The 13,893-nt window shown below is 40.7% G+C and overlaps 1 protein-coding gene across 5 annotated transcripts in view; it reads left to right on the top strand.

The window, feature by feature from the left end:
* Window positions 1–12,697, top strand: part of SHROOM2 (shroom family member 2) — a 131,368-nt gene extending 118,671 nt beyond the window's left edge. For all 5 annotated transcript variants that reach the window (XM_054835790.1, XM_054835781.1, XM_054835818.1 and 2 more), the window contains 3 exons: window positions 430–610; window positions 5,104–5,376; window positions 9,887–12,697. In XM_054835790.1, coding sequence (XP_054691765.1) covers window positions 430–610; window positions 5,104–5,376; window positions 9,887–10,153 — 721 coding nt within the window. In that variant the 3' untranslated portion in view covers window positions 10,154–12,697. The remainder of the gene's footprint in view (window positions 1–429; window positions 611–5,103; window positions 5,377–9,886) is intronic.
* The last annotated feature ends 1,196 nt before the right edge of the window (window positions 12,698–13,893 follow it).

The raw sequence follows: 13,893 nt of genomic DNA, 5'->3' as shown, positions 1-13,893 counted from the left end.
GAGTTACCAAATTAAGTTGTAGCCTTCTTGAGAAGTCCATGTGTAATTCCATAATCAAAAAATAAATACTTACGTTGTAGTATCCACATTTACAGTCTGAAAGGATACTCTCTGTGACACTGAGGTCTTTGCACTACTTAGTAAAATGTAACTTTAAATTTTTCTTCCAGCTGAGATATCTTAGGTCCATTTCACTCACTGTGATGGTGAAAGGTCTTTTGCACCACTTCAGTTTTAGCTTTTGGTGGGCATGTGCTGAGTTCACACAAATTTTCTTCACAAACAGTATTTATTTATGCTATTTCCATAGGTAATGGCTTTCTGTAGAACCCCCTGCTGGCTTGGTGAAACGATGGCTTTAAAGATTGTCCTTTCTTTACAGCAATTAGGGTGTCAAGGCAGTTAATGAAAGTTTTCACTTTTTACCAGGAAAGAGGAGCAGAGCGCACCGTCTGCCATCTCCCTGACAACCAATTCTACTTACTACAGCACATCTGCACCAAAGGCAGAGCTGCTGATTAAAATGAAGGACATGCAGGAGCAGCAGCAACAGCAGCAGAGCGAGGATGACTCTGAAGACGAACTGGATCATGACTTGTCAGAAAAGAAGGTAAAAGACATTTCTAAAAGTGTAATGGAAAGCTCTTGGTTGCGTGCATTTCATTAACCATGAATTTCCTAGGTAAACACCCCTGAATAAAAGACCTTCTAGATGTACAGGATCACTTGGAAAATCAGCTTGGTTTTGGGGGGGAAGGAGGACGAGCGGCGGCAGTGTTAAGTGTCCAACTGTGAATTTAGGAACTTCATATTAGGTGCTTTTTGCAGCTTGATGCACATTTTGGAAGGTCTCAACATACACACACCCACACACGCACCCTTCTCTTTTTTATTTTTTCATTTATTTTCATGAGCAACAAACCACTTTGCCCTCTATTTTTCCAAATTCCCAAAGTAATAATAGTAGTGGTGGGAGACAGCTAATTGGCTCAGTGGATTCAGTGGAAGTTGCTCATCACAAGGGAGGCAGTCTTCTCCCCTCTTGTTCATCCCCATCCTCTGGTGTTTTATTTCTGATCTAAGGTCAACATAATCCCCTAGGTATTAAAATGATGATATAATGACATTTCTGTGGTTTGAGAAAGTGTTGTCCTATGTTAAAATCATCGTACTCATCTCATTAGTGATTTGACACAAATTATTTTAATCGTAGTTCCCAGTATGGATAAACTAGAGGAAATGGTCTGTTTGATCCATTAAAGTGATGTAGTTTAACTCTGTTTACCTAAGCCAGTAATGCAATGCTGTGCAAATCTTTTCTGTTAAAGTCAGCCGTCTGCTGCCAGGGTGCATTTGGTAATCCAGTCCCAAAAAAAGGTCTTTTAATTAAATATTAGGAATATATTTAGTTGCTAAGAATGAGAGATTCCATAGGATATTCCCACCTCTGGTTCAGTGCAGGAGTAGATGCCACTGCGTTTGAGGGGGCTGTAGTGTTTTCTGTTAGCACCCTGGGTTTTTTATCTCACTCAGCCTTCCCCCCCCCCCCCGCCCCCAGTGCATCATACAGTTCAATACAGTGTATGCTGCCAGGGTCACAGCGGAGCTGCAGCAGGAGAGCTGCCCTTACCCTCTTGCCAGAGAGTCACTGAATCCAACAGCTGTACTACTTAGACAAATTAAGGATTTCACTGCATTTGGAATAATTTGGTTTCATGTGGTGCCACACGTGATGGTCACGTTCATCATTTTTGCTAGAATTAGTTTCCTTCTTGTTAATTATGGAGTGTATGTATGGGAGTGTTGAAATTAAACCTTTCTTGTTTGCCCAACAAACTAAATAATAAAACTTTCATAGGCAAAGGTGCCATTTATTTGTGTTGGTGTCTGTTAACAGGAAAATCACATTTACTCTTTACATACTTCTCCCTCCCACCAGCTCCAGTATACACCACTAATCGTATGAGATAGGAAGTATTTCATGAAGAGCTTTTAGCAGAGCTCCCCATCTTCTTCTCTGAATATACGCATTGTCGTAGCCACGCACACATTGCTGCTTACGTCTCTCCTCACTCTTCCACATGCGGTAGGATGTGAGCACTAAGTTCAGTGGGCTTTCATCTTGGGTCTTGTCAGAAATCGTATAAAACTTGTGGTAAGTGGGTCAAGGCATTTTTATAAAAGAACCAGAATATATAACTTGACCCAGCTTCACATATGTGGCAACAGTTTAACAAAGAATCGTTAAGGACCTGAACACTTTAATAGCACACTTTATGACTTCAATTATTTTAGAGGAGGGATACGCCCAGAACCTGTTCCTTGATTCTTAGAAATCGGTCGGTTCTGTTATGAGATATCTTAATTGCAGTCCACTGTGGAATGATTGTAATATTTGTCATTCTCTGCTCTGCAAACCAGAAATGTGTGGTGCTTTTTTTTTTCCCCACTCTCTTTTGAAATAACTATAGGAATTTCATGTACAGTCATTAATTATTTATTTTTAAATTTGAGATGATCCCTGTATTCCCTGCTAGCAGGGAAGGAATGTGTGTGTCTCATGCACTGACTTTAATGTAGGTTTACCACAATTATAAAACATTGAACAGATGTTGAAGACACTACAGGAGTGTTGTTTGTAGTAAGGAAAATCCACGTGTGACTGAGTAGGAGGTGTCCCCTTTGCCTTTAGGAAAGTTTCAACAGCTCCTGAAGAGTCTAAAAATAATTGAATACCAAATTTCTTCTGCTTTTAGGCCTGAACATCATGTGAAATGGAGTGGTGAGGTGAGAGCATTTACATAAAGCATGCCAAGAAGTGAACCACCTGAGCAGCGCTCTGCTGAGCTGCTTTCTGTGTTGCTAGTCAGATCAGCAAGAATTACTGGAGAAAGATCAGGTTTTCTTGTTTACTGATACAGAATTCACAGCTATAAATTATTCATCTGCCAGTTTCAAGATGTAGATCGGAGCTCTTCTGGCTCAGTAGATACTGAACATAATACAGGTTTTCTGCTGGTTGGCAAAAGCATGCAGTGAGCTCACAGCTGCTGCATCCAAAGGCTGCTTCATCTGGGTAGGAAGCAACAAGTGATCATAATCCAATTCTTAATAGATATGACAGTCTTAAAGAATACTTACGGCCTTCTCACCTGCAAAAACAGTCCTTTAGAGGCTAGCTTCAGCTGCTTGGGGACATCAAAATAGGATGCTACTGGGAAAATGGCTTTTTTTTTTTTTTTTAAAGAAAGAAACTTTATGAGAGCACTAATCTGGATTGTCAGACCACATTGGTAAACATTGAGCAATCATACGGCTTTTTTTCATTCAAGAAAGTCGCAACACAGCTGCAGAGGTGAAAAACTTGAGATAGTAACACAAAGCACAAGAGTATCCTGTTGTGTTTCAAATGGTAAAGCAGCAGCATTGTGCATGTTATCTGAGGGAAATGAGAGCGTAGCACTGTGACCTACATAATCCAAATCAAACTGCATTTGCATTGAGAGAGGCGGGGAGAAAAAAAATCAAATCCTGCAGATTAATCAGTCAGTAAAGCAGGCATCTGTAGAACTGCTTACTACCTTAATCTTTTGGGCACCCAGACTAACAGATAACCCAAATCCAGATTAACCTGGCCTGAGTATATTAAATCAAAATGGAGAAACTGGCCTGGATAATCCATGTGTTGAATTTCTGCCTTCAAATAGTTTGTTGCATTTTCAGGATGCAGTTGCTTTCTGTTAAGATGGCAGACTTCTTTCTTTCTTTTTTCTTTTTTGTTTTCTTCCCAAAATAAATTGGCAATGACTGTTCAGTGGCGTCTGAGAGTGGTAGCTGCTATCAGTACGTTTCTTGGTAATCATGAAGGCTTGTAATCAGATTTGCATTTAGAAAGCAGAGTTCCTAAAGAATGTGATGAGTAATTTTTTTTTCAACAAAAATTGAAGGGGTACTGTGGAAATAATGACTATCGTAAAAGGTGTAATTTTAATTTAGAAATTGCACTGGCGCGTATGTTTAGAGAACACTTTGGGAATTTTTCTTACTTAAAATTAGCTGAATACTAAATAGACATCTACATCTGAATTAGTGAGGCATTTTTAGGGTGTGATTCATCTCATGTTAGGGTAGACGACTAGCTGAACTGAGTTCCACCCCTTGTGCACAGGCGAAAGCTAGTGGACACGTAAGAAACAAGCCCTCTTGCCCAAACACAGAGAGATGGCCAGGCAGCACGGGTGTAACACAGGTCACTGAGGGAGATCATCTGGGTTCTTGGTCTGGCTCTGCTGGTGATGCACCTGACACGCTTTTTCAAAGCCAGGGCATGTGCATCCCAGGCAGTGGGGGATTATACTAGAGAACCCCCCCCAAACTCTGGATGAGGTGGTATATTCGGCTGGCATAGGACAGTGACAGCCAAAGGTGCTTCTTTGGTCCTTTGGCAGAGCGACTTTGCGCAGGGCTGCTTTGTATGATATAGAAATAGATTTTGTTCCCTGTTCTGTGCCACAGGGATTATGATTTCCCTACAGAAATGTTGTAAGGCAGTGTCAACGCGACGATTTTCTGAGAGTGGAAGGACTGCTATTGGAGGGATGTTAATATTATGCAGAAAGGAAGAAAAAGCTAGACAGTGCCCTAGTTTTAACTGCGTCATGTGGAAAATACAGGATTTTTTTTCCTGGTACTGTTTATCTTCCTAAGTGTAGCTCTTCAGAAACGTATTACGGACCTGGTATTTAGAGAGAAGAGGATGCGCTGTACTTTATGCTGCTCCATAGCAGGCTTTGAAGCTGTTCAAAGAAGAAGCAGAAATGCTTGCTGGGGGGTGGGGGGGAAGTCCTTCATCTTTTGCTACAAAGGTAAATTGCTTTAATGCAGTTCTCAGGATGTAGGTCTATGACACTCAGCTTGAACCTTTGAATCCAGAGGTATACACCTTAGACATATACTTAGACATGTATTTATTTGTAATGCACTCATTGTCAAAGCCACACGGGAGTTTCAGTGTATTAAAATGCTGGATTTCTGACATGACTTTCAGAATTGGGGAAAAATGCAATAGTGCTAATAAATTCTCATCCCCTTTATTTTCCACAGCAAGAACTTATTGACAGCATTAGTAGGAAGCTGCAGGTGCTGAGGGAAGCACGGGAGACACTTCTGGAAGACATCCAAGCAAACAATATACTGGGGGAAGAGGTGGAGGCCATTGTGAAAGAAGTCTGCAAACAAAATGAGTTTGACAAATTCAAGATGTTCATCGGCGACCTTGACAAAGTGGTCAACCTTCTGCTGTCACTATCAGGTCGTCTGGCCCGGGTGGAAAATGCCCTTAATAACCTGGATGAAAATACCTCTCCGGAAGAACGGGTGAGAAAGGCCAATAACAATATCACTGCATTTAGTGAACCCGGTGTGGGGGTTTTTCCTTGGTTTTGTTTATCTAAGTGGCAGAGCTCAAGATGAGGGATAGTGAATGGATGAATCTCATAAGGCCCTTTTCCTTAGATTTCTTAAAACTTTTCTCTTTGCCTTGCTTTTGCTTGGAATACTAAAACTACAAGTGGCTTGGTGAGCAAAAGTGGTATTTTGGGGTGCAACATACTGGAAAACAAAAAACAAAAGTTTAAAGAGGGGAACTACTGATAAGAGCATTAAAAGGAGGCAAACAAAAATATTCTCACAGTTCAAGATGGGAAAATGAGTGTCACTTTGTGCTGTAATGCAGAAAGCTTACAGCCTGCTTTATACTCAACAAGGATCTTGACAAAAATCTGTAAGGTTGTTGCAAAGAAAATGTTTCTTATCTACTACAGCTTCCTCCATGTTGCCTAGCAAGGAACAAGAGCAAGAAATGACAGAAGGATGATCCTTATTAAAAAAAAAAGAGGGGGGAGGGGTCATGAGGGAGGCATTGCAAAAAGAATTTTGCAGTAGAAAACGTATTTTAACCAACCAGAATAGCCCTGTAGTGATGTGGAGGAATCCCAGCAGATGTGAACGTTTCAGGAGCCTTCGAGGTGCTCTTACCTGTTGACTCCACCTCTGCGGGCAGCACTTTGTTTAGCTCCAGATCCCAGCAGGCCTTAGCTGGGAAGCAGATATCTAGCAATACAGATAGCACCAAAGGAGAGATGTAGATATGTGTGAAACTTAAAGGCTAAAATAAATAAATAGAGAGGGTAGGAGGCGGGTATGTGTCAAGTGAGTTTAGCTTCTACAGTTAAATGAATGTGAAGTGGGATTTTTGGCTTGTAGCTGTGGACTAAAATGCCAGCAGTCCACCTAAGTGTTGTAACAGAATTTTTTCCACGGGCTGTGGATTCATGTTGTGTTTCTTCGGCGTGCTCCGTTGTTTCACCAATAAGAACCAGTAAGTGCTGGGACTAGTTTGAAGCTGTGTTTTTGCTGTTTGGCCCTAGCTGCTGCCAAACATACTTGTTTAATGGCTGCCCAGACCCCTCTCTGACTGAGGCAAAGGGAAGGTATTTGACAGCTTATTAGAGGGCAGATCAAAGCTGCTGAAACTTAAAGAAATTTAATCCTTCTTTAGACTTCTTTTTTCTAAATGTGGTTGCAGTTGCCTAATGGGCTCAAAGATGGGAGCGTGAGCTGGGGAAAGAGCTACCAGATGATACAAGCATATAGGAAACACCGTTTGAGAGCTGTGATAAAAAATAGCTTGTTGGCTAGGTGTGGAGAAGGAAGAAGGTGAGTAGGTGGTATAGTAAGGGCAGTAAGAAATTGTCTGTGTGCTCCGCTGTCAAGTTTGGACTGACAGAAATCCAAATCCCTAACATACTCTACTCCCCATTCATCTTCTCATGCACTGACACCAAAGTCTTGCCACAATAACATCAGAAATTCATCTAAAAGTGTTAGTCAGAGATGCTTCTCAGATAGGTCAAGTCCCCAGGTACTTTGACTATAAATACAGTGCATGTGGGGTTACATGTGCATGTCTTTGAATTTAGACTGGTGCGTGTGGCTTTTTTGGTTGTCCTTTGGTATTTTGTAGGTCACATGACGATATTTGGTGTACTACTAATGTACCATATAAACAAAATGGGAGATTTACTTCCATCCCTGGGGATTGTGTGCCTAGTGATCACTGATTTTTATTTTCTTTTTAACGATGATGTTGTCTAATAAACATTACTCTGATAGTTTTGCATTTTATAGGAACCACCAACAGCTCTGCAGACTTCTAAACAGTCTGTCAGCAGTCAAATAACTGCTGCTGAATTAATATTCTGTCTGTTAGATGCTCTGTTATAGGTCTCTCTTGCCACAGGGAACACTGTCGGGTATTTCTGCTTCTGAAAGGGGCTTCATCTGTAATTGCTACCAGCCCCCTTCCTTCCACACAGTGAGACCAGTGTCTTCTCATTACTTTCTTTATCGATCAAAGCCAGAGTGGGTTGAGAACTGTAAAGTGCTGAACCAGCGGTCCACAGATGTGATTAGGTGCCTAGACCCACAAGACCTGTTATTGCAAGGCTAGGGACAAGTGCCAGGGATAGTAGTTTAGGAACTGGATGCTGGGAAGTCAGATACATGGAGGGAGTTCCTCTTCACATGGCTGTGGTTCAAAACAGCAAACAATTCTTGAGAAAGACTCTCATTAGAAAGAGCCAAAGGTTGTTCCATTAGAGGAGCTTCAGGTGGCCTGTGTTTGGCTGGAGCTTCAGAGCAATGCTAACTGCAAAAAACCCTTCTGCACTCTGCTTGGCTTTGGCTGGTTGAAAACAGTCAAATGAAACCATCTGACATCACTTACACCTTTAGGCCTGGTGAGCCATTTACCCGTTGCTCAAAGAACCTCCTCAAGAATGGTGTCTTGAGCCTGCTACAGTGTGTTTCACTTTACCCTTCAAAACAGGTTTTCTGGTGTCAGTCATCTTTGACAGAGGTAAAAAAGCAAATTCAAGACATATCTCATTTTCTTTCTTCCTTTCTGCATCCCACTTCTCTTGGGTATTCCCTACACCTCCACGAGGACAGAGGTACTAAGGTGTCATGCAAAGTTCATAACAAAAGTAGCGTTTACTTGCCTTAAACTGTCAGGTTACTCGCTTTCATCTTAAAGTGATGCCTTAGGCTTGGTAAGAAGAAACCATAGAACTTAAATCCCAGGAATTGTTATGAAGGACTAAACATTTGATTGTTCTTGTGTCTGTGGACAATAATAGTGAATGTCTTGACGAACAGAGCTATTTCATCCCAAGGTTAGGTGGGTAACTCTATGACTGAGCTACCAGCTGGTTGCTGTATGCCCTCTCGAGGTCAACAAATTCTGTCTAATTCTGCTGTTTCTCAGTGTATGCAGATGCTGCAAGGCTGCCCTGGGGAGCGGTCTAGCCACACTTCAGAGTCTGGGTTGGCTGCTAGTGCCCCTGGTGAATTTAGGAGAACAGTTCTTCCATCTCTTTGTAGCAGATAGTCCTGCTTGCAGCTTGCAGTGGGATTTTTTTTTTTTCCCTGGCAGATGCTCAAAGGAAGATGGAACTGTGGTTTTTCTAATAATGTGTGATTTCTGTGACTTGTCTTCCATAGCTGTCTTGAATCCTGAGTTAATCTAGGCTGTATATTTTAAGTACATTGAGAGCACAAGTCTCAAAGCCTTTCACCCTCTGAGCTTTGTGCAGTCTATAGAAAAAGAGGCAGCACAGGATACGTGTGCAACTCTGACAGATAGGTCTGTTAAAGCTTGCTGGTCTGTATCCCCCTTTGTCTCATACTTCCATCTTGAAAGTATTCTACTTTGTAGTCTAGAAAAACACTTTTCTGTAAATCCTTTCGGCTTATTACGGCATGTGTGATTTAACATAAAGTCCATATGAAAAAAATGGACACATTTATTTGAACAGACTGTGGTTTATTTGAAGACATAGGTTCTCAGAGAAAATTCATCTCTGAAGCAAAGCTAACAGTTATGGAGCAGTACCTCTTAAGGGCACTTTTTAATTAAGTTCAGAAGTCTGTACAGGAATTCTTGACATCAGAGTAGGCCATGCTGTGTCGCTGGACAAAGGCAATCACTTCTAAGTAGACATCTGAAATAGGTCAGATTAATAATGCTCCTGTTTCTTTCCATATACTGCTAAAGGAGTGTAGCTAAGTGATTCAGATGTGGCTGTCTACTGTGTAGACAGATGAAGTAGGGTGAGATGTACCTCACCCTTCATACTCATACATATGTGTGGATGGGATATAGCTCCTGTCCTCTTTCTTGGTGTGTTTCTCCATTGAACCTCCCTTTTTCCTATTTTGTCTTGATGCTTTTTTTTTTTTTCTTTTTTACTTCTCTCCCATTGTCTTGCCCCAGGTCTTGCTCATATCTTAAGACCACACGACTTCAGTTCTCATGGAGAGCCCATGTGGATTGCAGGAGAAGTACAAAATACTGCAGTGTTAGGAGCTGTGTTAGGAGCTGTGCAAGAACAAATTGCTCCGTTAATTAGTTTGTTTGTGGGTTCTCTAACCACAGCTGTTTCAGTGTGGAAGTTCGGTGCCGTGTATTGAAGTTGTACTTTGTTGCTGAGTGAAGTCTTAATTTGGAGAACTTGGATGTTTCTCAAAGGCAACTGTATTTTATAGAACTATTTTTAACTATTAAATAGTAAAGTAGTCTTTGAAGTTCTTGCTGTTGAAGCCAATAGAAATTAATGATGCATCTTTCATTGATTCACTACATTTTTTTCCTGTTTGTTAATGCATTTTATTAGATTACACTTTAAGGAGCAATCTTATTCCACCTCTCTATTCAGGAAAGTGTTTGTCTTTGCAGATAAAACAGGCTTGAGACTTAAACACTGAAGCTGTTGTCCCAGTCTGGTGAACCCAGTGAATTTTTAACTGTCTTGTCTTTTCTCCTAAGCGGACCTTGGTAGAGAAGCAGAAGCTGCTGACTCAGCAACACGAAGATGCAAAAGAGCTGAAGGAAAACCTGGATCGTCGAGAGCGCATTGTCTTTGACATTTTGGCGAACTACTTGAGCGAGGAGAACTTAGCAGACTATGAGCACTTTGTAAAAATGAAGTCGGCCCTCATCATTGAGCAGCGAGAGCTTGAAGACAAGATCAAGCTGGGGGAAGAGCAATTGAAGTGTCTGACCGATAGCCTCCAACCTGAACGGCTCAAATAAGAGGACGGAGTTTGACCAAGGCTGTGAAGAATGGGGAAAGAAGGAAAGGATGGGGAAGTTTCCAAGCATACAAATGAGTATCTTGGCTTGTCTGAGCGTCCAGTAGAGAAACAAGTGCACAAGAGTAAAATAGCTCTCACAACAGCAATAATGCTCTCTCTGATTTTTTTTGGGATGATGTATTTAAGTTTTTAGAACACATTTTTATTGCTGGACTCTACAGCTGTTTCTCATTTCTTAACTTACAGACGGCTCCACAGAAAAGGATAGACACTTAACCTTTCTGCTCAGCAAGTTGAAAGTCTGTGGCAGTTGCGCATGCAAGCAACAATGTTTTTTAGAATAGGTTGTATACTTTCTTTATGTTCGGATGCTGTACAGACTGCTGGGAAACCCCACAGCAATTTATGAATACACACAAATTTAGACGTTCTAAATTTAGTGGCTTTTTTTTTTAAAGACACATTAAATAGGGGAAGCGTGCATCTTATAGCTAATATATTCAGATTGCTGAAATGTAGTGTCACTCTGATCCTGTGGCATCAGACACTTTTATGTAATATTGTATATAGGATGGCACTTTCCCCTTGCAGAAAATAACAATCTCAGTTAAACACTTAAACCAGCTTGCTAAACACCTAATGGCTACCTTGCTGAAGATTGTTTTAAAAATTATTTTGCAAGACATAGTTGAACACCTTCTTACTGCAATGCAAGCGATTTTCTTTACGGAGTTGTACTTGATTTAAGAAACAGGCTGGAAGTACTGTGCTGATTTTTGTTCAAAACATTTCTCACCTAAATTATTTAGGAAGCTCATTTGCTCTTTCTTGTGCTTTTTGTGCATGTTCTTATTCTTCCTCCCCCAAAACCGCTACACTTTATGAAAATAAATGTAGGCAAAGGACACTGCTTCTGTATTTCTTCTGATTGCTCAACATCGTGATGGTTTTATATAGACAGTTAAGTTATACTGTAGTTGACCTACATAATGCTGTTCATTCTTTCCTCTTTCTCAGACTACCAAATGCAATATAAGCAACTTCTGCCATGTAAATACTGTGCATTACTTGGAGCAACTCTGCTTTGTAACTGTGAACATAAGTGGGTTTTGTTTGTTTGTTTTTTCCATTGCACAATGATAAATGAGAGGATGCTAATTCACCGTATCAGATCACTGGTTGTGTTCTAGTAATACTGCCATTGACTTAGGTGATTTCCAGTAGCTCTGAAAAGAGGTGCAAACTCATGTTTTAGCACAGAAAGAGGTTACACTGACTTGCTCAGATACCTACAGAGAAATTCTGTACTGTCTAAACGTCAAGTTCTATATTAAGATAAAGTTTTGCAGGCAAAGGAAAGTCTTGGATGACTTTGTGTATATGCCATTTACATTGTAGTACGGACATTTATCTCTCGGTAGACAAACAGGTTGCCCAACAAGAAGCCATTTTCGAGGTGAATGTGAATGCCAGTCTGTAGCTAAAGCAGGTTGAAAATACAAGTAGTTAGGTGTTGAGACAGAAAATAATTCTTCCCACTATTCCTGCAGTGGCAGCATTCACAAAAGGTTTCCTGTCCTTCTTACCCGAATCCTCTCTTTTGTGGTGAGAGAAGCAGATTCCTTGTGAGTTGGGGAACTGAGGAGCAAAAAGTCTTCTGGAACCAGTTCCTTTACGGACAGAATCAAACGTTAAAAGGACTGTTGCCCCCCTTATAGTGCACTACTTTGTATACCTGGACCAAATCTTTAATGAAATTATGTTGATGTGTATCAGCTGAGGTCAAATGGCGCTACCATTTTACAAGACCTACAGCTGACCTTAGTTGCTTCCTCCTAGTTCAGAAATGTAGTCTCTGGCATCTCACAGTTATTTGCTGCTATGTTCCTAGGACAAGTGGTCCCTTTGTCCTTAAGCTTATCCCTTAACCATAACAAACCCAAAACTAAACAATTCCCAAATAAATTATGCTTGTCTTTTAGCTTGGAGAAAAGTGTGCATTGTTTTATCTGTGGCATTTTAAAAATTTTACATATTGTGGTTACTCTGAAATGTGTATGTGAAATGTGAATAATAATATAATTACAATGTGTTTGTATACAGTACTTTGATTTAGATCTTTCTGATAAAAGGTAGCAATATTGTGAATGCTATATATTATCCTTTTCACACAACAGTTATGTAGACACCGTTCTCTCCTTTCCTTTTTTAAAACTGTGTTGAAAATCTCTTGCCCTGGGAACCTGAAGATGATTGCCTCCCAATGTTATATGTAAATCTGTAAATAGCTATACTGTTGCTTTTTGAAAAAATCTGGTGCTAATGTTTTGCCTTTGGCATCCTGGGGATGGCTGTTTCTTCACCCTATGTCGTTCTCAATTCTAGAACTCTTTGTATAGTGAAAGATTTCCACTGTGTTTCTCCAACTGTTTGGATCTTGCAGCCCAGAGTGAAAATGTACAGTTTTCCTACCTGACACCTAACACCTACTGACAAATGGTATTGCTTGACTTTGAGAAAATAAACTGTATATTTCAATGTAGAGTTAGTTTCTGTGTGCAGTTTTAAGTGTCAAAGCCTACTGTTCTGCTGAGCAGCGCTAACCATCTCGTGGTGCCCATCGACAGTGCCTATAGCTTTTAGAGGCCAGGCCAGGTGTCTGATGGTCTGAAGTGGCTTGCTGTCTTTTCACAGACTATTTAACATGTTGACTTCATTGATCGTTCTCAAGTGCCCAGTGTAAGCAGGTACCAGAAGAGTGTTTGTGTCTATTCAGTGTTTTAAGGGTGTGAGCGTGAGAGGGCAGAAAGGAAGATGCGTTATAAGGTGGATAAAATACATCAATTTCTCACAACTTAGGGAGTATATACCAAGGTAGGAGTTAAAATTTTTCTGTTTGGGCAATTACACTGTTTTGGCTTCATCCCGTGTTTGATATTTCATATGGAAATATCTAAAGTCAGTGGTTCTCTAGATTTTTGTGCAAGAACAGATCGCTGTGAACTCTCTATCTCTGATGGACTTCCACAGAAACTGTTTAATTTCATTTTAATGGGGGTTCTCAGATTAACTGCAGAATCTTCTGCCTTATTGAGAAACACTGTCAAGTGTGCACAAATTTGTTGTAGAGGTCACCACAGATGTTGTTTTATGGCTTGATAAATCATTCTGGAAATTAATTGTCTCTGAAGGTTTTTATGGTAGGAACTATCTGGGAAAAGGAAGTTAGGGAAGGAAAAATACGTGGATATTTGTTGGATTTTTCTTAACATCTACCAATGCTTTTCACTCCCTTCTTCATGTACGTGTACCCACCTCTTTGTGCCTGCTTTCCTGAGTACTTGGTGTAATCCAGGATGGCAGCTATAGGGGAATAACAGTCTAGTGTTTGTGTACTGTTTGAATTGGAAAAAACCTGCTTTTCTTTAAACTGAAATTAGGCTCTTTATTTTCTGTTTTGGGGTATTTGAGACCCTCAGATTTCAAAGTCGTCACCGTTTCAGTGTTGTTTCCTAATCAAGCTCTACTGATTAATTCTGGTGTACATAACTGTCTCAGATCTTGTAGCTTGTGTTGGGTTTGCGTGGCAAGGTTTTGGTAGCGGGGGGGCTACAGAGGTGGCTTCTGTGAGAAGCTGCTAGAAGCTCCCCCTATGTCTGACAGAGCCAATGCCAGCCGGCTCCAGGACGGACCCGCCCCTGGCCTAGGCCAAGCCAATCAGCGCCTCTGGGATAACAT

Source organism: Grus americana, chromosome 1 (assembly GCF_028858705.1).
Source record: "Grus americana isolate bGruAme1 chromosome 1, bGruAme1.mat, whole genome shotgun sequence".
NCBI classification, from domain to species: domain Eukaryota; kingdom Metazoa; phylum Chordata; class Aves; order Gruiformes; family Gruidae; genus Grus; species Grus americana.
Note: the sequence above shows the minus strand (reverse complement) of the source record. Positions and strands in the feature narration are given on the sequence as shown.